At 33.5% G+C, this 23,246-nt stretch overlaps 2 protein-coding genes across 28 annotated transcripts in view; both read left to right on the plus strand.

The window, feature by feature from the left end:
• The window catches only part of LOC117100267 (cysteine-rich motor neuron 1 protein-like), a 33,763-nt gene extending 15,937 nt beyond the window's left edge, over nt 1-17,826 (plus strand). Inside the window, exons 1-25 of one of the 27 annotated variants that reach the window (XM_033239896.1) lie at nt 1,340-1,414; nt 2,982-3,053; nt 3,652-3,735; nt 4,210-4,305; nt 4,659-4,739; nt 5,519-5,614; nt 5,830-5,925; nt 6,221-6,304; nt 6,823-6,903; nt 7,693-7,788; nt 8,004-8,099; nt 8,406-8,489; nt 8,965-9,060; nt 9,422-9,502; nt 9,971-10,066; nt 10,417-10,497; nt 10,950-11,045; nt 11,377-11,460; nt 11,996-12,091; nt 12,927-13,010; nt 13,528-13,623; nt 14,685-14,828; nt 15,240-15,294; nt 16,238-16,336; nt 17,730-17,826. In XM_033239896.1, the coding sequence (XP_033095787.1) occupies nt 1,378-1,414; nt 2,982-3,053; nt 3,652-3,735; nt 4,210-4,305; nt 4,659-4,739; nt 5,519-5,614; nt 5,830-5,925; nt 6,221-6,304; nt 6,823-6,903; nt 7,693-7,788; nt 8,004-8,099; nt 8,406-8,489; nt 8,965-9,060; nt 9,422-9,502; nt 9,971-10,066; nt 10,417-10,497; nt 10,950-11,045; nt 11,377-11,460; nt 11,996-12,091; nt 12,927-13,010; nt 13,528-13,623; nt 14,685-14,828; nt 15,240-15,294; nt 16,238-16,336; nt 17,730-17,808 (2,190 nt within the window). In that variant the 5' untranslated portion in view covers nt 1,340-1,377 and the 3' untranslated portion in view covers nt 17,809-17,826. Of the gene's footprint in view, nt 1-1,339; nt 1,415-2,981; nt 3,054-3,651; nt 3,736-4,209; nt 4,306-4,658; nt 4,740-5,518; nt 5,615-5,829; nt 5,926-6,220; nt 6,305-6,822; nt 6,904-7,692; nt 7,789-8,003; nt 8,100-8,405; nt 8,490-8,964; nt 9,061-9,421; nt 9,503-9,970; nt 10,067-10,416; nt 10,498-10,949; nt 11,046-11,376; nt 11,461-11,995; nt 12,092-12,926; nt 13,011-13,527; nt 13,624-14,684; nt 14,829-15,239; nt 15,295-16,237; nt 16,337-17,729 lie in introns of those variants that run through there. The other 26 variants (XM_033239868.1, XM_033239869.1, XM_033239876.1 and 23 more) reach the window with 26 other exon arrangements.
• A 2,398-nt stretch (nt 17,827-20,224) lies between these two features.
• Nucleotides 20,225-23,246, plus strand: part of LOC117100282 — a 50,202-nt gene continuing 47,180 nt past the window's right edge. Inside the window, exons 1-4 of the mRNA XM_033239932.1 lie at nt 20,225-20,300; nt 22,435-22,485; nt 22,579-22,668; nt 23,050-23,148. Of these exons, the coding sequence (XP_033095823.1) occupies nt 20,225-20,300; nt 22,435-22,485; nt 22,579-22,668; nt 23,050-23,148 (316 nt within the window). The remainder of the gene's footprint in view (nt 20,301-22,434; nt 22,486-22,578; nt 22,669-23,049; nt 23,149-23,246) is intronic.

Below are 23,246 nucleotides of genomic sequence, written 5' to 3' on the forward strand. Positions count from 1 at the left end.
GAGCACAGAACCACCGTCCACCCATCTTCCTGTAATGTTGCCTTAAGTGCTTATTATAACCGAGTGAACACATAAAAAATGCCTTCTTGAGGGCGTAGCGAGAGGCTGCAGTTTAAGTCCCACCACCAGGCACTTTTTGTCATACAACTGAAAAGGAAGAATTATAACATATTCCTATTCAAGCACTGTTTTTATTAAATACTGTATATCTAAATATACTACTCGGGAATATGGCGTTAAACCAACAGCGTTCAATGTAATTTTAAAATTATAGTAACCAATACCGCAAAGCATTTTTCAAACAATAAACTGAAAGTAGTAAATTTCAATGAAAAGTAAATGTATGGATATTAATTTACGATTTTGATTGCTTTTTAGCTAATTAGGTCCTACTCTTATAGCCAAAGTAAATGTTGAAGCAACCACTACAAAAGGTAGGACCTAATTAGCCAAAAAGAAATCAAATGAGTTATAAATTAATCCTCAATACAATTACGGAGCGTTAATTTCAAAATTACATTGAACACTGTTGGTTTGAAAAAGCTGATGATTGTTGCTATATAAATCAGAAATGCGTAACATTTTCGTTGGTAAATTTACCCAAGGCACATAGCAATTTTAACTGAGTAAATATTGCCCAGGAAAAAAAGCCAAGCTGTTTTCCTGAACAGAAAAATCCAATGCGAACACTGGACTTGGTTAAATCTTTGAGAGCGCATGCTAACACCTGTCTCTTATACACATCTAGATGTGTATAAGAGACAGGCTTATCTCATCGTTCCTTTCTAATCGTATGCACCAGTCTGCCGATTTATTTGTTGTATTGTTGAATTTGGTATGAGAATATGCATATTTTAGTTTTTTAGGAAGGTTTTGATGGCAACATTTATACATTTCAATTTAATTTATTTTGATCGTTCTTTTTTAAATGTTAATTTTTGTTTATATATTTTTATATATTCAATGTGAAGTGCTGTATAAATTTAAATTTTAATAAATTTTAAATATAATCTATTGTGTGGTATTATTGGTGTAATGTTACTGACTCGGTCCCTTAGCTTTTTAGCCCTCTATTAAATAAATAAATAAATAGTAAAAACGACTGTTAGGCTATCTTTATTAGGCCTGGTTAAGATTGTATATCTATATTTGAATAGTTTTTTAAAAAGGGCCTTCTCAAGTTGGTCAGTGCTGTTAGAGTCACTCTCTCAAAATATTGTTGAATATACAACACGATCACTTTGGCCAAACTCTCTCTATCTACGGCTCTGATGATACGCCACTGGTAGCGCCACCATGCGGCGCTATACAATCTTTGGCAGTACCATATGGGCAGTACTCATTGCGGTAAAATTAAAAGAGGAGTAGTACGCCACCATGCGGCGCTATACAATCTTTGGCAGTACTCATTGCGGTAAAATTAAAAGAGGAGTAGTAGGCCTTATCAGATTCTTATTTATAAAAAGTTTACAGCAAGGAGAGTATACCACCCTAGGCTATGCCTAGTTGTGCAAAGTTTGTCTTCGCAACACACTAACTGACTTTTTATGCTTGACTAGGCCTAGGGTAGACCTCCTAGCTAGGCTAAGATCATCCGAAGAAATTGCTAGTAATAGTATGATTCGTGTTTTTTGTAGATGGGCCAAGTCACTGTTTCAGTAATTGTTAAATTATTATTATCATTATTTTTTTTAGGCCTAGGCCTAGTCTTTTTTTAGGTACTGTCTGTAGGAGAACTAACCAAGGACTAGGCCTAAGCCGCTAGTAATAAATACTCTTGGTAGGTAGCCTAGGTCAAGGTAGGTTAGTTAGTGTGTCGTGATTTACTAAATTGGACCTAAAATTGAACTAGGCCTTGGCCTAAGCTTAGTTAGCTAGCCTAGGCCTAGAGGCATAGGCCTATTATAGTATATTATGTCATGCCATGTTGATTTTACTTAGGCCCCTGGCCTAAGTTCGATGTTGTCTAGGCTAGGCCTGCACTAGACACTTTAAGCAAGAGGATGGGGTGCCATCGACAACTGCAATTCAGGTTAAGCGCCCAAGTGTTTACTACGTTCTTCACGCTCTGATGAGCACAGAACCACCGTCCACCCATCTTCTTGTAATGTTGCCTTAAAAACGTGCCTATTATAACCGAGTGAACACATAAAAAAATGCCTTCTTGAGGGCGTAGCGAGAGGCTGCAGTTCAAGTCCCACCACCAGACACTTTTTTTCATACAACTGAAAAGGAAGTTTTTGTTGAAGGTCTAGGCCTAGCATTGTTTGATACAATTATAACATATTCCTATTCAAGCACTGTTTTTATTAAATATATCTAAATATACTACTCAGGAATATGGCGTTAAACCAACAGCGTTCAATGTAATTTTAAAATTATAGTAACCAATACCGCAAAGCATTTTTCAAACAATAAACTGAAAGTAGTAAATTTCAATGAAAAGTAAATGTATGGATATTAATTTACGATTTTGATTGCTTTTTAGCTAATTAGGTCCTACTCTTATAGCCAAAGTAAATGTTGAAGCAACCACTACAAAAGGTAGGACCTAATTAGCCAAAAAGAAATCAAATGAGTTATAAATTAATCCTCAATACAATTACGGAGCGTTAATTTCAAAATTACATTGAACACTGTTGGTTTGAAAAAGCTGATGATTGTTGCTATATAAATCAGAAATGCGTAACATTTTCGTTGGTAAATTTACCCAAGGCACATAGCAATTTTAACTGAGTAAATATTGCCCAGGAAAAAAAGCCAAGCTGTTTTCCTGAACAGAAAAATCCAATGCGAACACTGGACTTGGTTAAATCTTTGAGAGCGCATGCTAACACTGTGCGCACAACTATATTTTACACAGCACCATTATGTATCAATAGTTAAATATTATTATTAATTATTATTATTACTATTATTATTATTATTATTATTGTGAAAATTTGAAATTAAAAAAAATTATTTTTGTTCATTAAAAATAGAAGCAGCTACTACAGAGACTGTCGTAGATGAGAGTGTGACTCAAGTAGGGATTGAACCAACCACTGTGGAAGGTTAGTGATGGAATAATCACTAAACTACTATTTTTATACTCTAGTGGGAAGGGGCTAAATATTGTATACAGTACACTCAATTGTAAAACTGTTCTCAAATTGACATTTAGTAGTTACAGTACTCTTCTAGGACGAGGGAGTCACAGAAAAGAGTATGTTTTATATTCATCAAAATGATCATCCTACTTCACAATGTATTTACTTTATTTAGCTACTCTTAATCATTAATTATTTAATTCCTAATTAGAATCAGATAAATGTAACATCATTGTCTGTTATGTGTAACAATGTAAACAATTTCAGTTTCTCTTCTTTCATCTGTTGTGCATGATACAGGTAAGAACATATATTAATCTAAGGATATATTTGATATTCAGTTTTCCTTCTTAGATGCTATTAAACAGTTTTTTACCCTGAGATGATTCCGAGTAAACAGGCTCCTTGCATCCATTTGACATAAGATTTATTTACTCAGCATTCATTAATCTAATATTGTCGTATAAAATGACATCAAATCCTAGGCAATGTGTTTTATAAATCCTGTGAAGCAGGAAACTCATATATTTTTTAATTTAATTTGGTTATTTAACATTTTTAGAAGAGAGTGAAGTAGCACCTACAAAAGATGTAGATGTTGATGTTGTGACAGAGCTAGCAGCAGTGGAACCAACTACTGTAGAAGGTAAGAACAACATAGCTGAGTTAAGCATTCACTCTGAGATTCAGATTCAATAGAAAATGTATGATAAGACAGTCTTGTTCAGAGTTCCAGTAGCCATGGTATGAAACACAATGTTTTGATTAAGTATGTATGAAAGCTTACATTGTCAGGACATTCAGTCAACTAATCAATCTTGATCGATCATTTAATCAATCAATAATCAATCCATCAAATAATGCAAACAATCAATCAGTCAGTTGACCAAAATCTCTCCTTTTAGAGTAATTATTGCAAGCTGATTACTTTATTGTTATCACAATTATTTTATATGCTTTACAGTAAATTTACGTTCTTTGTCTGTCTCTTAAACATTCATTGTTTGATACCTAATTACCTGTAAAATCGGATAAATGTGGTGCTTTTCATTTTTAATATGATTTACAGTTAATTAACTTTATTTTTTTCTTAAACATTATTTGTTTCATTCCTAATTAGAATCGGATAAATGTGGCATCATTATCTGTTATGTGTATTGTGAAGCTGGATATGTCAAAGATGAGAACGGTTGCCACACCTGTACTTGTATACCAGGTAAGAACGTACATTAACTGACGTAAACAATTTCAGTTCTCTTCTTACATCTCTTGTGCGTAATGTAAACCAAGTAAAAACGTACATTAACTTAAGTATATATCTCATGTTCCCCTCCCTTCTTCGTATTCCTAGTCGAGTAATTTTGTTTTTGAAAGAATACATCTGTACAGGTATAGTACTTAAACCATTTGTTGCTCCACCAACTGAAATATGGGGCCATATTGTTTTATTTCTTTGGATTTTCTAACTTGGAAACATTTTCTCAAAGTATGCTGTCATATGAAATGAATCATGTAAAACAGGGGAAATTTAAATATTTTAAATTTAATTTGGTTATTTAACATTTTTAGAGAGTGAAGTAGCACCAACAAAAGATGCAGATGTTGAAGTTGTGACAGAGCTAGCGGCAGTGGAACCAACTACTGTAGAAGGTAAGAACAACATAGCTGAGTTAAGCATTTATTCTGAGATTCAGATTCAATAGAAAATGTATAAGACAGTCTTGTTCAGAGTTCCAATAGCCATAAAATGAAACACGATATTTTGATCAATTGTGTATGAAAGTTTACACTATCAGAACATAGAGTCGACCAATAAATATATCAATCGATCGATCAATTGATCGATTATCTATCAATCAATCAATTAATAATCAATCTGCCAAATAATGCAACCAATAAATTTATCAATCAATGATTATTGCAAGCAGATTAATTTATTGTTATCAGAATTATCATAGGCAAGACTTTTTATTCCTTGGTTTGCGTACTTATTATTGGAGGAGGGCGGAATAAAAATAAAATTTTTTTTTCTTATTTCGCAAATAGTTTTGCCAATATTATCCAGACAGAAGAGAAAATTAAAAAAAAAAAAATTATTGGTGAATGTAAAATAGGATGTTCAAATGCTTCAAATTTATATAATTATGAAGAAATATACATATCTTATCTTTAGAGATTTCCAGGCAGTGGAGGGCGTAATAAAAATAAGAAAAATTATCATTTTTGTTCTGAAATTTCCACTTTTTCGTGATGGCGGGTGCTCTAATTGGCCAAAAATACAACTTTATTTTTATTTGAAATCATCAATATTTGCATTCAGCAGGTTTGGCTAAACAAGGTATAAAAAAGTCTTGCCTAATGCTTTACAATAAATTGATGTTCTTTGTCGTCTCTTAAACATTAATTGTTTAATTCCTAATTACCTGTAGAATCGGATAAATGTGGCACATTTGTCTGTTATTTGTATTGTCCAGCTGGATATGTCAAAGATGAGAATGGTTGCTACACCTGTAATTGTACACAAGGTACGAACATAGAGTAACTTGCAAATAATATATTTAATGTACATTTTCTGTTTTTGCATCTCCCATGCTTGAACCAAACAAAAATATACATTATAAATATAAATACTTATAAAGAAACATAACTAATGTCTCTTTCTTCATCATATTTAGGAGCTAAATAAATAAATATAAAATAAATTTAAGAAAACAAGTTTCTTTTATTTTGTTTACATTAGTGCCTGATGACTGTGAAGATTTTATCTGTTCTTTTCTCTGCCCTGCTGGTTACTTGAAAGATGAAAATGGTTGTCCTACCTGTAGCTGTGTACCAGGTAAAACTCTTTTCAAAATTCATTATTTTACTTTATATTAACATCAATCACACATCATAACAGGCTTTTTATAATTAGTTAGTAACCAGGATTTACCGGAAGGAAATTTTGTGTGAACAGGCCTCTTGACACCATTTGATCTCATAATGTTAAACAATATAAACAATAAACAGCAAACGGAGGTATAATAGCTTTGTAGTTAAAATACCTACCCTTTAGATTATAGGGCAATGTGCTTGAAACAGAAGAAAACTCAAATAAATTATTATTTAATTTGGTTATTTAACATTTTTAGAAGAGAGTGAAGTAGCACCAACAAAAGATGTCGATGTTGATGTTGTGACAGAGCTAGCGGCAGTGGAACCAACTACTGTAGAAGGTAAGAACAACATAGCTGAGTTAAGCATTTATTCTGAGATTCAGATTCAATAGAAAATGTATGATAAGACAGTCTTGTTCAGAGTTCCAGTAGCCATGGTATGAAACACAATGTTTTGATTAAGTATCTATGAAAGCTTACATTGTCAGGACATTCAGTCAACTAATCAATCTTGATCGATCATTTAATCAATCAATAATCAATCCATCAAATAATGCAAACAATCAATCAGTCAGTTGACCAAAATCTCTCCTTTTAGAGTAATTATTGCAAGCTGATTACTTTATTGTTATCACAATAATTTTATATGCTTTACAGTAAATTGACGTTCTTTGTCTGTCTCTTAAACATTCATTGTTTGATACCTAATTACCTGTAAAATCGGATAAATGTGGTGCTTTTCATTTTCTAACTTGGAAACATTTTTATCAAAGTATGCTGTCATACGAAATGAATCATGTAAAACAGGGGAAATTTAAATATTTTAAATATTTAATTTGGTTATTTAACATTTTTAGAGAGTGAAGTAGCACCAACAAAAGATGCAGATGTTGAAGTTGTGACAGAGCTAGCGGCAGTGGAACCAACTACTGTAGAAGGTAAGAACAACAAAGCTGAGTAAAGCATTCACTCTGAGATTCAGATTCAATAGAAAATGTATAAGACAGTCTTGTTCAGAGTTCCAATAGCCATAGAATGAAACACGATATTTTGATCAATTGTGTATGAAAGTTTACACTATCAGGACATAGAGTCAACCAATAAATCGATCGATCGATCAATTGATCGATTATCTATCAATCAATCAATTAATAATCAATCTGCCAAATAATGCAACCAATTAATTTTTCAATCTTTAACAATCAATGATTATTGCAAGCAGATTAATTTATTGTTATCAGAATTATCATAGGCAAGACTTTTTTTATTCCTTGTTTTGCATACTTATTATCAGAGGAGGGCAGAATAAAAATAAAATTTTTTTTTCTTATTTAGCAAATAGTTTTGCCAATATCATCCAGACAGAAGAGAAAATTAAAAAAAAAAAAAATTATTGGTGAATGTAAAATAGGATGTTCAAATGCTTCAAATTTATATAATTATGAAGAAATATACATATCTTATCTTTAGAGGTTTCAAGGCATTGGAGGGCGTAATAAAAATAAGAAAAACTATCATTTTTTTTCTGAAATTTCCACTTTTCCGTGATGGCGGGTGCTCTAATTGGCCAAAAATACAACTTTATTTTTATTTGAAATCATCAATATTTGCATTCAGCAGGTTTGGCTAAACAAGGTATAAAAAAAGTCTTGCCTTATGCTTTACAATAAATTGATGTTCTTTGTCGTCTCTTAAACATTAATTGTTTAATTCCTAATTACCTGTAGAATCGGATAAATGTGGCACGTTTGTCTGTTATTTGTATTGTCCAGCTGGATATGTCAAAGATGAGAATGGTTGCTACACCTGTAATTGTACACAAGGTACGAACATAGATTAACTTGCAAAGAATATATTTAATGTACATTTTCTGTTTTTGCATCTCCCATGCTTGAACCAAACAAAAATATACATTGTAAATATAAATACTTACAAAGAAACATAACTAATGTCTCTTTCTTCATCATATTTAGGAGCTAAATAAATAAATATAAAATAAATTTAAGAAAACAAGTTTCTTTTATTTTGTTTACATTAGTGCCTGATGACTGTGGAGATTTTATCTGTTCTTTTCTCTGCCCTGCTGGTTACTTGAAAGATGAAAATGGTTGTCCTACCTGTAGCTGTGTACCAGGTAAAACTCTTTTCAAAATTCATTATTTTACTTTATATTAACATCAATCACACATCATAACAGGCTTTTTATAATTAGTTAGGTAATCAGGATTTACAGGAAGGAAATTTTGTGTGAACAGGCCTCTTGACACCATTTGATCTCATAATGTTAAACAATATAAACAATAAACAGCAAACGGAGGTATAATAGCTTTGTAGTTAAAATACCTACCCTTTAGATTATAGGGCAATGTGCTTGAAATTGTGTAAAACAGAGGAAAACTCAAATAAATTATTATTTAATTTGGTTATTTAACATTTTTAGAAGAGAGTGAAGTAGCACCTACAAAAGATGTCGATGTTGATGTTGTGACAGAGCTAGCAGCAGTGGAACCAACTACTGTAGAAGGTAAGAACAACATAGCTGAGTTAAGCATTCACTCTGAGATTCAGATTCAATAGAAAATAGTATGATAAGACAGTCTTGTTCAGAGTTTCAGTAGCCATGGTATGAAACACAATGTTTTGATTAAGTATGTATGAAAGCTTACATTGTCAGGACATTCAGTCAACTAATCAATCTTGATCGATCATTTAATCAATCAATAATCAATCCATCAAATAATGCAAACAATCAATCAGTCAGTTGACCAAAATCTCTCCTTTTGGAGTTATTATTGCAAGCTGATTACTTTATTGTTATCACAATTATTTTATATGCTTTACAGTAAATTGACGTTCTTTCTCTGTCTCTTAAACATTCATTGTTTGATTCCTAATTACCTGTAGAATCGGATAAATGTGGCGCTTTTCATTTTTAATATGATTTACAGTTAATTAACTTTATTTTTTTCTTAAACATTAATTGTTTCATTCCTAATTAGAATCGGATAAATGTGGCATCATTATCTGTTATGTATATTGTGAAGCTGGATATGTCAAAGATAAGAACGGTTGCCACACCTGTACTTGTATACCAGGTAAGAATGTACATTAACTGACGTAAACAATTTCAGTTCTCTTCTTACATCTCTTGTGCGTAATGTAAAGCAGGTAAAAACGTACAGTACATTAACTTAAGTATATATCTCATGTTCCCCTCCCTTCTTCATATTCATAGTTGAGTAATTTTGTTTTAAAAGAATACATCTGTACAGGTATAGTACTTAAACCATTTGTTGCTCCACCAACTGAAATATGGGGCCAAATTGTTTTATTTCTTTGGATTTTCTAACTTGGAAACATTTTTATCAAAGTATGCTGTCATATGAAATGAATCCTGTAAAACAGGGGAAAATTTAAATAATTTAAAAATTTAATTTGGTTATTTAACATTTTTAGAGAGTGAAGTAGCACCAACAAAAGATGCAGATGTTGATGTTGTGACAGAGCTAGCGGCAGTGGAACCAACTACTGTAGAAGGTAAGAACAACATAGCTGAGTTAAGCATTCACTCTGAGATTCAGATTCAATAGAAAATGTATGATAAGACAGTCTTGTTCAGAGTTCCAGTAGCCATGGTATGAAACACAATGTTTTGATTAAGTATCTATGAAAGCTTACATTGTCAGGACATTCAGTCAACTAATCAATCTTGATCGATCATTTAATCAATCAATAATCAATCCATCAAATAATGCAAACAATCAATCAGTCAGTTGACCAAAATCTCTCCTTTTAGAGTAATTATTGCAAGCTGATTACTTTATTGTTATCACAATTATTTTATATGCTTTACAGTAAATTGATGTTCTTTGTCGTCTCTTAAACATTCATTGTTTGATTCTTAATTACCTGTAGAATCGGATAAATGTGGCGCTTTTCATTTTTAATATGATTTACAGTTAATTAAGTTTTTTCTTAAACATTAATTGTTTCATTCCTAATTAGAATCGGATAAATGTGGCATCATTATCTGTTATGTGTATTGTGAAGATGGATATGTCAAAGATGAGAACGGTTGTCACACCTGTACTTGTATACCAGGTAAGAACGTACATTAACTGATGTAAACAATTTCAGTTCTCTTATTACATCTCTTGTGCGTAATGTAAACCAGGTAAAAACGTACATTAACTTAAGTATATATTTGACGTTCCCCTACCTCCTTCATATCTCTAGTTGAGTAATTTTGTTTTAAAAGAATATATCTGTACAGGTATAGTATTTAAACCATTTGGTTGCTCCACTAACTGAAATATGGGCCAAATTGTTTTATTTCTTTGGATTTTCTCACTTGGAAACATTTTTCTTAAGTATGCTGTCATATGAAATTAATCATGTCAGAGGAAAATTAAAATATATATTTTTTTAATTTGGTTATTTAACATTTTTAGAGAGTGAAGTAGCACCAACAAAAGATGCAGATGTTGAAGTTGTGACAGAGCTAACAGCAGTGGAAGCAACTACTGTAGAAGGTAAGAACAATACAGCTGAGTATATGCATTCACTCTGAGATTCAGATTAAATAGAAAATGTATAATGAGACACTCTTGTTTGGAGTTCCAGTAGCCATGGAATGAAACACAGTGTTTGATTAAGTATGTATGAAAGCTTACACTGTCAGGATATTCAGTCAACTAATCAATCTTGATCGATCATTTAATCAATCCATCAAATAATGCAAACAATCAATCAGTCAGTTGACCAAAATCTCTCCTTTTAGAGTAATTATTGCAAGCTGATTACTTTATTGTTATCACAATTATTTTATATGCTTTACAGTAAATTGACGTTCTTTGTCTGTCTCTTAAACATTCATTGTTTGATACCTAATTACCTGTAGAATTGGAAAAATGTGGCGCTTTTCATTTCTAATATGATTAATTGACTTTTTTTCTTAAACATTAATTGTTTCATTCCTAATTAGAATCGGATAAATGTGGCATCATTATCTGTTATGTGTTTTGTGAAGCTGGATATGTCAAAGATGAGAACGGTTGCCACACCTGTACTTGTATAGCAGGTAAGAACGTACATTACTGACGTAAACAATTTCAGTTCTCTTACATCTCTTGTGCGTAATGTAAACCAGGTAAAAACGTACAGTACATTAAATTAAGTATATATTTGACGTTCCTCTCCCTTCTTCATATTCCTAGTCGAGTAATTTTGTTTTAAAAGAATACATCTGTACAGGTATAGTACTTAAACCATTTAAATATTAAGTTGAGCTGTAATAGCCTTGTAGTTTAGATACCTACCCCTCAAACCCTAGGGCAATGTGTTTAGAATCGTGTAAAACAGAGGAAAACTCAAATAAATTATTATTTAACTTGGTTATTTAACTTTTTTAGAAGAGAGTGAAGTAGCACCAACAAAAGATGCAGATGTTGAAGTTGTGACAGAGCTAGCAGCAGTTGAACCAACTACTGTAGAAGGTAAGAACAACAAAGCTGAGTTAAGCATTCACTCTGAGATCAGTGTGTGTCACATTCAATAGAATATATAAGCACTTATCTTGGTCTGAGTTCCAAAAGACATGGAATATACTGTAACACAATGTTTTGATAAGAAAGTATAATACATACTCCAAGTATTGAAATACACGCCATCGTGTTTTGATAAAGTATATATGAAAGTAACATACACCATCAGGACATTCAGTCCACCAATTTATGAATCAATCAATTAATCAATCCACCAAATATCCAATCAATCAATCAATTAATCAATCCACCAAATAACCAACCAATCAATCAATCAGTCAATCAACATGTGTCCTTTGAAACTATGATTATTGCAAGCTGATACTTTCTTCTCATCACAAAAAGGCAACATAAAATGTGGTTACTTGATGTACTCTTGCTGTGATCAGAGATATAAGTCAAATAAATCATTAACATTTCTAGTATGCTTTACAATTAATTTGCTTAATTTTTTTTCTTAAACATTAATTACTTAATTCCTAATTAGAATCGGATAAATGTGGCATCATTATCTGTTACGTGTATTGTGAAGCTGGATATGTCAAAGATGAGAATGGTTGCCACACCTGTGCTTGTAAACAAGGTAACATACATTAACTTTGGTAAATACATATTTGACGTTAAGTTTCTCTTCTTGCATCTCCTGTGCTTAAACCAAACAGTAAAATAGTATATGTAAATATTTTTTGACAAAAAAACTAATGTTTTCCTCCCTTCTTCATATTTCCACCCTCTCCCTTCATATTTAGGAGCTACCTTCATGCTTGAAGGCTCTTCTGATCATACAGCTAGGTTTTTTTTAGTGCGTATCAGTCTGGGTTATATTCTATTTCTATTGTTATTTTTTTTTAAGTTGAGTAATTTTGTTTTAAAAGATTATATCTATACTACGGTGACCCATAAGTGTCACGGCAACAACTTTCGAAGTGTCACAGCCACATTTTCGTAATTCACAGCAACAACATTCGAAACCACACAGCACCCTTTAAAAAGTCATGGCTTACTATTAAAATCCACCGCACACTTTTAAAAACCACGGCACACTTTCAAAATTCATGACAACAACTTTTGAAATGCCACGTCAAACTTTCAAAATCACAACTTCCGCTGTGGAAAGTACAACTTCTGCCGTGAGGTTCACGGCGGAAGTGGTTATCTCACGGCGTAAGTGATAGAAAAGTGGTTTCGATTTTTTGGCCGTGACATTTCGAAAGTTGTTGCCGTGACACTTATGGGCCACCGTACTATACGGACCTTGTCATATCAAATGAAATAATAAACCATTTGAGCTGTAATACCATTGTAGTTAAAATACCTACCCTTCAAATCCTAGGGCAATGTGTTTAGAATCTTGTAAGACAGAGAAAAACTAATAAACTAATAAATTATTATATAATTTGGTTATTTAACATTGTTAGAAGAGAGTGAAGTATCACCTACAAAAGACGCAGATGTTGACGTTGTGACAGAGCTAGCAGCAGTGGAACCAACTACTGTGGAAGGTAAGAACAACACAGCTGAGTTATTAAGCATACACTGTGAGATCAGTGTGTGTTGCATTCAGTAGAAAATGTGCAAGTTGTCTTGGTCTGAGTTCCAAAAGACATGGAATGAAACACAATGATTGGATCAAGTATGTATGAAAATAACATACACTCTCAGGACATTCAGTTGACCAATTAATTAATCAATCAAATTATCAATCAATCAATAAAGCAGTCAACCAAAATCTATCCTTTGAAGTTATGATTATTGCAAACTTATTACAGTAGAACCCCTCATTTACGTACGGCACGGGCCGTAAAATCAGGAATTTATTAAATCGGGGTTCGTAAATGAGGGTTTCTACTGTACTTTCTTGTTATCACAAAAAGGAAACATGAAATTTGGTTACTTGATGTACTCACACTGTGGACAGAGATACAAGTCAAATAAATCATTAACATTTCTAATATGCTTTACAATTATTTGAATTTTTTAATCTTTTTCTTGAACACTAATTGTTTAATTGCTAATTAGAATCGGATAAATGTGGCATCATTATCTGTTATGTGTATTGTGAAGCTGGATATGTCAAAGATGAGAATGGTTGCCACACCTGTACTTGTATACCAGGTAAGAACGTACATTAACTGACGTAAATAATTTACATTCAGTTTCTCTTTGTGCATCTCTTGTGCACAATGTAAACCAAACAAAACAAATAATATGTTAAATAGTTTTTGATAGATTACTTACACCTCCTTCATATTTGGAGTTAACTTTATACTTAAAGGATCTTTCCCTCCAACTACATTTTGTTTTGTGAGTGTCAGGCTGGGTGATGTATTATTTCTATTTCATTATTTTTTTTCTTCTAATTTTAGTAATTGTTTTAATTGAAAAAAAATGTCCATATATTGTTCCAGCAACTGTATTTTCTTGGACATTTATGAAATAATAAAAAGCAAAGCAAGTAGAGCTGTAGTTCCAGTGTAAAGTGCTTAAAATTCTGTAAAACAGACGGATTCTCAAGTGATGAATCATTTAATTTAATTTGGTGGTTACATTTTTTAGAAGAGATAGAATTAGCATACACTCATGAAATTTGTGTGTGTCACATTCAATAAAAAATGTATGATAAATAATAATTATAATGTTATATTTATATAGCGCATATTGCACATTGCCAATATAGGCCAACTGAGAAAATGCAAATAACAATAAAATAAAATAAAAAATAATAATCATAATAACAATGAGACTAAACTGCTCCTATTCCCTAAACTAATTAATGGTTGGTCATTCATTCCGAGGAGCTCATCCGCCCTTTGTTCAGCTATTGGTTTTTCTTGCTGCTGGGTGACCATAAACACCCTCCCCTCAGCAGCCACTAAGACATATCTGAGAGGGTTGTCAGTTTAGTTGCCGATGCTTCGACCGGATGGAGTTTAATGTCGTACCCAGGACGTGCCTAATTACCTTAAGCTAGGCTTAACTACTCTTAAATACAATATATTACTCTTAACTACAATTAGTTTGTGGGTTATTCTTGGTGTGTAATGTTAATTACATTTATGTTAGTATACAAGTGTATTTTCTGAATTACTTACCTGGATAAACGAGGTAAACCTTGTTATCCAGGCAAGTATCTCCCTCATAGACTACCGACATCACAATTGATTTGTGTATTTCAGAAAAAGTTGAAGTAGCACCCACTGAAGTTGAGCCTGTAACAGTTGAAGAGTCTGATAAATGTGGCATTATCATCTGTTATGTGTATTGTCCAAGTGGATATGTAGAAGATGAAAATGGTTGCAATACTTGTGCATGTAAACAAGGTAACATTCAATTTGAATATAGATTTTCATAATGATCATTATTAGTTGAATGAATTTGTATTGAGATATTGTGTAGGAATGGTTGGTACTACGACTTCTGCGTCCATTATATTTTTGTGGACTTATTATTTTGTGGACATTTATCTTGATAACTAACTAGTGTTTTTATCCTTTTATCTAGAATGAAAAACCACCTAAAATGTTAAAATTTAGTCTACTTCTCTTTACCTCTATCCTATTTGAACTAGAAGATTTATTATAACCATGTAATCACTTAACTTTTAAAGTCTTTATGGTGTTGTAAAAGGAATTTGATTGTGTTTTTTAACTTTGGTTATGAATGTGATAAATTGAGTAACTGAAACCATATGTTTGTAGTGATTAAATTTTACTGTATTTTGTTTTGAACAGAGGTTGTAACTAGTGAGCCAGAAACTGAAGACTTGACAGTTGCCCCTGTAGCCAGGTACATACATCACATTTTTTAAGCAGGATACACACCGTGATTCCATTAATGATAATAATGAATAAAGTTTAGATTGCAGTCATATCAATGATCAATGCGCTTCAGAAAATAAATAGCGGAAAAAGCAATATGTGGAAAACTGAGCCAGTAAATATACTACAAACTAACCAGAATTAGAGGAACAAGCTTTACCGCTCCATTTACCAGCACTTTGAAGGCCCGTTGAGGGTCACTTATTCACTTATTGACTACCCAGTCAATCGCCAAATGATGATGCATCATTAAGTTCCCACCGAGAGCAAAGGATTTCGTTGCCTGACGCAATGTATACCCAGCTTAATTGTCTAGAAATTATTTTTGGCTCATAATACTATGATGATGGACGACGAGTGTTGCTGGTACCGTGTTTGCGGGTAGCACAGACACGAAGGGTCCTTTAGGGGTGAAGAAAGTCATTGATCGAGTTCCGGATCAGCAAGTAGACGATAAACAATAATTATGCAGGCTGTTGGTTTAAGCTCCTGGATGAAGAAGGACTAGCCTAGGCCTATACTTCTTGACCAAGCCGATAGCACAAGCACCAACACCAACAGTCAAATTAAATATGTCTTGTCAATAGTTGACAAATATTGGAAGATGATGGGTGGAAGTTGAGGAAATAAGCAAGGAAGAGCTAGACACTCTTTAATCGCCTGGGCCTAGTCCCTAGTTAGTAGGTCTCTAGGCTAGACTAGGAAGTAAGTACTTTTTTAGACCTCGTAGAATCTATGTATGAGGGATGTAAAACAAACATTGACTGCCCTAGATTCAGGGAACGGTGATGTGGAGACTGTAGCCTTTCTTCCCGAGGGGCAATAGATTTCACCATTGCCCTAATGAGCAGTCAATATTTGTATATTATTGTTGCTATATTTTTTCTTAATTTGTTCTTACTTTACCTCAGATGCCTGGCAGCACGTCAAGTAATAGAACGTGGAGATTTCCTCCCTGATTGTGATGAAAATGGAGACTATGAACCTCTACAGTGTCCCCCTGTTGGGGGGTAAGTAGCCATAAATATAATTTTGTATACTGGTCTCCCTCTAATAAAATACCACCTTCTAATTAATGACCACTTCCTGTGGTTCCATATTAATATATGTCTTTTATCTTTTTTATTCTAATTAGAAACCAAAGCTGTTAAAGATTATGGAAACCCCTGTCCCAAAAGTGTGCTTTATTTGGAGGGTGGTATTTATTTGGAGGGAGACCTGTAAATGTGAACTCGGGCAACTGTTGCCCAAGCTTAGATGAATTAAAGTATGGCTTCTAATAGTATACAAATATTTACTGGGTCGAGAAACATAGTACACCCTCCGGATCACCAAGGGCAATAATTTGGAGCTATGACCCAATTAAAATCCCACTAAATATTTGTTTTATATACCACTACATAGATTGTAGGCATTTAATGCGGCTAGGAGGACATGGCTGGAATTATTGCCTGACTTTTAACCAATCAAATGCCTGGAATCTATGTAGTTTGTATATAATACTATACAGTACTGTTGCATTCTAATGCTATTACATATTGTGATTTACACTGGTTTTGAGAGGGTATGTGTCATATATGGTTCCTGTAGGAAATCAATTATTATTGAGGAAATTTTTATTTTAGTATGTTTCCAGAAACTCTGCTGCATGTCTTTACCCTTTTTCCTGTTAAACAGTATAGCCGGGCATTTTTTGCGGCCGACTGTTATGGTTCAACACAGTTTTATGGATCCATTTAAGACAGCATCGCACCATTTAGCGCTCACATGGAGCAGTGTGTGCCTGGCTTTAAACACATAAAGACATCTAGTATACACTAGGTAGTTTTCGCTGCACGACATTAACCTTAACTTTAACATTAGTAGTCAACATGCAACGCGATAACGCCGCCCCTTTTGTAAACAAATCGAAATATGCATGAGCAAACCTGTAAATAACGTACGTCGAGCACGTAAAATCCTGAAATTAATGTACTCCGCAACGCAAGATGAATAAACTATGACGTCATCCGTTAACGTTAAGGTTAACGTCGTGCAGTGTAAACTCCCTATTAGGTCACGTTTAACCTTATTATGTTAATGTTAATTGTTGTGTCTATTTTGTGAATACCTTCCTGGATGAACCAATATGAGCCAGATATTAATTGAACTTACCCACAAGAAATAATGGAATGTGCCTCTTCATTGCAAGATCGGCGATGATTCTCAAGTAAATTTTCAGGCTTATTACGTAACGTTAATGTTTTATATAAACCTGTGTTAAATGATTCCATTATTTTGTGCGGTTAAATTCGATTAGGAATCTGACTTATATCAGTTCATCCAGGTAAGTATCTCACTCATAGACCAACAATGTCACTTCTGATTTGTGTTATTTATTGTCATCTTGTTTGTTGCTGTTAGATGTATTTGTGTAAACAAGTCAACGGGGGAACCAACAGGGTTACCATCTGGTGATCCACCGGTCTGCAACAGTAAGTGATAGCACTAATTTTTAAAGCAATTTTCTGTTTAAATCCTGATTATTTATTTCAGGGGAGTGGGGGGGGGATGGCTGGGAAGAAAGAAATTGATAACCCAAATCGCCTCCGAGGTTATTTTCAGGCGTCTAGAAAATAAAAATTTCACATGGAATCTCTCCGGGCCCCCCAGGGTGGTGCCATCTCGATCATCCCCCTTTCAGACATCTCTGGATTCGCCCTGTAATTCTTATACCATATTCCTATTTTTTTAATTTTATAGTTATTTTATACATGAAATCATTCCTCTGGAACTAATTTTGTTTCTGGAAGTAAATTATGGCATCACTTTCTATATTATGTTTTTATGGACCTTCACTTTTAAACACATAAACTGTTAGTAAAATATCTTCTCGAAATATGGGGCTGTCTCTTATACACATCTAGATGTGTATAAGAGACAGCTATGAACCTCAGGTAGAATAAAACCAAATTTCAAATTAAATTGTGGAACTGCTGATTTAGAAGAATCACATAAGTTGTCAGCAATAAGTAACAGATCAACAACAAATAAAAATATAGTTTTTAGCAATTTACTGACATTTTACTTTGAAAGCCTTTAAATTAGCTGTCGAAATGTTGAGTCCAAGCAGAGAATATAGGATAGTATTAATTAGGGCAGTGGCTATTGTTACACCAGTCTAACATCAATTCTTAATGATTGGATGTAATTGCTGCAATTTAATATATACATGCAATAATATCCAATCAGAATTAGAAATTGGTTTAAGATTGGTGTGACAATAGCCACTGCCATTATCTAAAAATCTATTGGCAGATATTTTTTTTTCAATTTGGTTGAAAATTAATAACTTAATGAAATACAGTACAATCAATGAAATTCAATTTTTCTTTTTGAATTTTCAAATTTATTTAAAGAATTTAGCTGGTGGTGTATGTTTTTTATAGTTTCTTTTTTTTTTTTGTTGGTATCCTAGAATGATGACCACGTTAAATAAATGAATGCATTGGTGTCTTGTGTGTAGAGAAGTCTTCTGCAATCAAGATTATTACACAGTATTATACGTAACTATTATAGGTATTAACACAGAGACTGTTAAGTATCTGTTGTATAATTAATAAGTACTAATTCCTTAATACAATATATTATTATCAGGGAAAAACATGATACCTCTAATGAGCTTTCAAAACTGGTTCCACAAGAAGATACAATATACAATATATATTTTATTGTCTTTCAAAAAAAGAAATTTCCTGTTGCAGTATAAAAACTATAAACATTAATACACTAAAAATACCAAACTTTTGCTAACCTGGTGGTGTTTAGGGCTAATTAAGTATAAATAAGACAGACACAGGTAAGCAGTGCACACCTTTACAAGAGCACTCTGGGATCAAGCAAGAATTATATGTAGGAACTATTTCCATGTTCCACCAAATATACCAATGTTTAATATTTTAAGAGATCTTTGCAACTTACACATTAAGCCGGGCACTTGTGTCATCAGTCACTATTCTATGGAGTATGCAACGCCATTGCATGCCCAATGAATCATTTTTAATGTCCATCCATTTAGACTGTCACCAACAGCAGATGGTGTTGCGTCGTCTAGCGCTCACATCGAGTAGAGTTAGATCAATTGTACGACTCAATTAGTGCCCGTCTTTACACAATGTGTCATTTGATCTGTTTTGTTGATGAAAAATAAGGACACTTATACTTTAATTGTCAAAAGTATTTACAATGACTTAATAATAATAAACAGTACAGTATTACTTATTCGATACCATTGATAAGATGTTTGCATTTGGATAACTAATAATAATAATATTAATAATAATTATTTAATAATAGCAATTTCAGCTTGATATAGCATATCTGCGATATCCTCAATATATCCATGTGATTAGAATTAACAGGAACGGGAAAGAAACGAGAAAAAGAACACATGAAAGAGGAAACAAAACAGACAGAAATAAAGGATTCCGGAGGATCCTATTTTTACTTGATTAATTCATCAAGTATGCAATTTTTGTTTTGCCTGTTGAAAAAGTACTATGCACTTATAAACATATTTACCATGAAAAATTGTAGAATTAGTTAATTATGTATATGTTATTTGTGAAATGTAATGTGTACTTTATGAAATAAAGACTGACACCCTAATGTTAGTATCAATGTTTAGTTTATTGCATTGATGTATTATTGTAAATATACATTGCTAGGCCAAGGAAAGACCGATAGACAGACTAACAACAACTTAAGCATGGGTGTAGATGCACCCCCAATGGCAGCAAATTAGTTCCACTAAGTGGGTTCAAATACTAAAAAGGGATAGCATTCCACATTTGTTTTTCCACCCCACCCGCCCCTTCCACCTAGCCAAAACCGGCCTACACCCCTGTTGAGTGACAACAATGAAGTTTGATGACAGAGACCAACTGAAAGTCATGGAAATGATTACCATATGCAATGTCTACCAAAGACGAAACAGTACAGCAGTTGTGGCCTACGCCTGCTTGCATTCTGTAAATCCTGTGAAATACACATTTTTTTCTTTATTCTTCAAACTTTACATGTAAAATTTGTACAGTACATTAAGATATCTGTACAGTAAGTGCTTAAAACCAGTTGTGGAAAGTGAAAGTCCCTCCGACACTAAAAAATAACAGGTCTACTTAAATATACACTCAGATTAATGTCACCACAAACAACATACAACTATAACAAATTGATAATAAACAGCACAAAGCAATTTTTTTATATATAGCATCGGTGTATTTAAGGAGGTCCCTTTAATTTTTTTGAATTATAAGAAATATGGAGAAAAAAAAGGAAAATGAAGTCTGAGAGTGCACGCCATTTCCATCTAGATTGCTATAATCATAGATTTTCTTACCTCAACCCCAACCATTTTGGGGCTGAGGTGGTATTGACCCACTCTCTCTGAATGTCCCTTTTTGGGCCCCCTATATTTCGAATTTCAGGATCCACCACTGTATAGCCTGGGTTAGCAAGATATGTTTGGGGAAACCTGCAAAGAATAATTATAAATCTAAAATGTAAATCTAAAGAATGCTTTTTGTAGTGCAGGTACCATATTTTATAAACAGGTATAAGGAAGGATAAAATTTTTGCCACAGTGTTCAACATGCAAGGGATCACCATCAGGTTTTATACCACCTTTGAGTTGATTCCAGTGTGTGAGAGGTTCAAAGATAAATTAAAAACAGAATTCAAAATACTAATATCCATCTCAATTGTGCAGGACTTATAAAGGCTACTTTGATTTTTATTTAGGCTCACAACACATGCACCAAGGATTGTCAATAACGAATATATCACTGTCCTAAGTGACAGTTCCTTCATCAGACATACAAACATGCACTTATGATGCTTTACACAAACTAGGAGTGGATTTTTTTTTCCATTGTGAGAAAAAAAAATGAATGAGATACAGATTTTTGAATTTTTAAAAAACTGTGGGAAAACGTGTAAAATTGGGCGGTTACGCCCCTTTTATCCAAAGTTTTTAAATATTTTTGTGCAAAATTGCGTATGGGTGTGGTCCATAACTACTTAGCCGCTGTATTCCACATTGACGGGGTAAAGTGAAATTTACTATAGCATTGGGGTATCCATAGCATCAGGGCAATATCACAGCACCAGGGCTATCCCCTGCTCTTTCAAAAGATGCAGTGGGCAGTGTCGGCTCCAGCGGTGGGGGCAGGGGGTTAAGTCCCCCTACTGGACAGGTCAAGGCCCCCTGCCGGACAGAGCTCGTCGGGCAGTCAGAACATAAAACATATAAAAATAGGCCCACAACAAGCCAACACATGTCTGTCACAGTCTGAGAGTGCCATTTTCAGCCATCTAGATATTGATATTCTTTAAAAAAAATCTCATTTGGGAGGGGGAGCCCCACCTCTCAACCCCTCCCCCCAGCTCGAACCTACAAGCTCATGTCCCCTTGTCGAACAACTTAGCCCCCCCAGAAAATACATCCTAGAGCCGCCACTGGCAGTGGGTTCTTTTTAAGTCATTATCTGAGAAGACCTTGAGCAAGAGGAGTGGTTTAAAAGCAGCGCGGTCGTTGAATGTAGTATCAGTGCCAATGCTTTATAGAGTACCACAGTTGTGTCGTCACAACATCTGGACGTTGGTTACCATTCATTACACCTGAATGACTTCATAATCTTAATGGTTTAGAATAGGCTTTCTGGAATAGGCATTTAAAAAAATAATTTACCATCAAAATGTACTAAAAACACAAAAAGCTCGCATTATATTAGTTATTGATCACACATTTAATCATCAATTAGTATTTACAAAGAAAAATTAAGATACAACTTCTTAATAATTATGTTAGAAATTGGGATCAATGGTTTGTCAGTGGAGAAAATGGCATCAGTTGAACGCTATTTGTGTTGCCGATAGCAACTGAGTAGTATCACGTGGTATCGTGACGTAACACTGTAGTACTCAATAGCTTGGCCACTCCAGTCACCCTCAGACTTTCTAGTCATATGGCCCTTAACCTCATTACCATAGTAATAAATTAAATTTCCCAAATTTTCAGCCACTCTTTATTCATACAGTAATATTATATTTCAATTCTGTTTATTAGAAATTTTAACCTGCACTGATGGATTTCAGCCAGTAGATGGAATTTGCATTGGTATGTTTCTTTTTGTTTTTCATTTAGCACACAAAAACATTTACTTCTGTTTTCCTTATATTCTCCCGTTATATTTTTGTGTAATTTTAACAGATGTTGATGAATGCATAACTGACCCACCATGCCCACCTGACACTACATGTGTGAATAATGTTGGCGGCTATCAATGTATATTCAACCTAGGTAAGAATTTGTTTCTTAAATAATAATGTTTTTTAGAGGAGTCACAATTGATTACAGTGTTGATTTCTATTCTGTGGTGGATTCAAGTGGACCCCAGTTGGCCCCTGTCCCAACCATGGTGTGACTGAGGTGCTGGGCCTTCCATCTGAATTGCTTAATTTCGACATGCTACCAATTTTTCTTATGATGAATTTTCTGAATACGTAAATAATTTTCTTTAAATTAAAAATTCAGCTCCTAAAAATTTTGAACTTTCCCCTTTTGAAATTAATGGCTCCCAGCAACAATGGATGCAAAATCTGTGCATGCAACCGACCACCAGTTAAATGTAATTTTCCAAATTGTTTGTAATGATTGTTTACAATTTACTTTTTTACTTAGAACCAACTTGCCCACCATTTAGCTGTTTAATTTTCTGTGAGCATGGTAACCAAGTAGATGAGAATGGGTGCAAAATCTGTGCATGCAACCCACCACCAGGTAAATGCCATTTCCTCGTCATTGATTTTTTTTTAAAGTGAATATTTAAATTGTAATTTATACCTGTACTATTAATTGTTTTAAATTTATTTTTTTAC

This window comes from Anneissia japonica, unplaced genomic scaffold (genome assembly GCF_011630105.1).
Source record: "Anneissia japonica isolate Jap-2015-1 unplaced genomic scaffold, ASM1163010v1 scaffold287986_len575832_cov185, whole genome shotgun sequence".
Lineage (NCBI taxonomy): Eukaryota > Metazoa > Echinodermata > Crinoidea > Comatulida > Comatulidae > Anneissia > Anneissia japonica.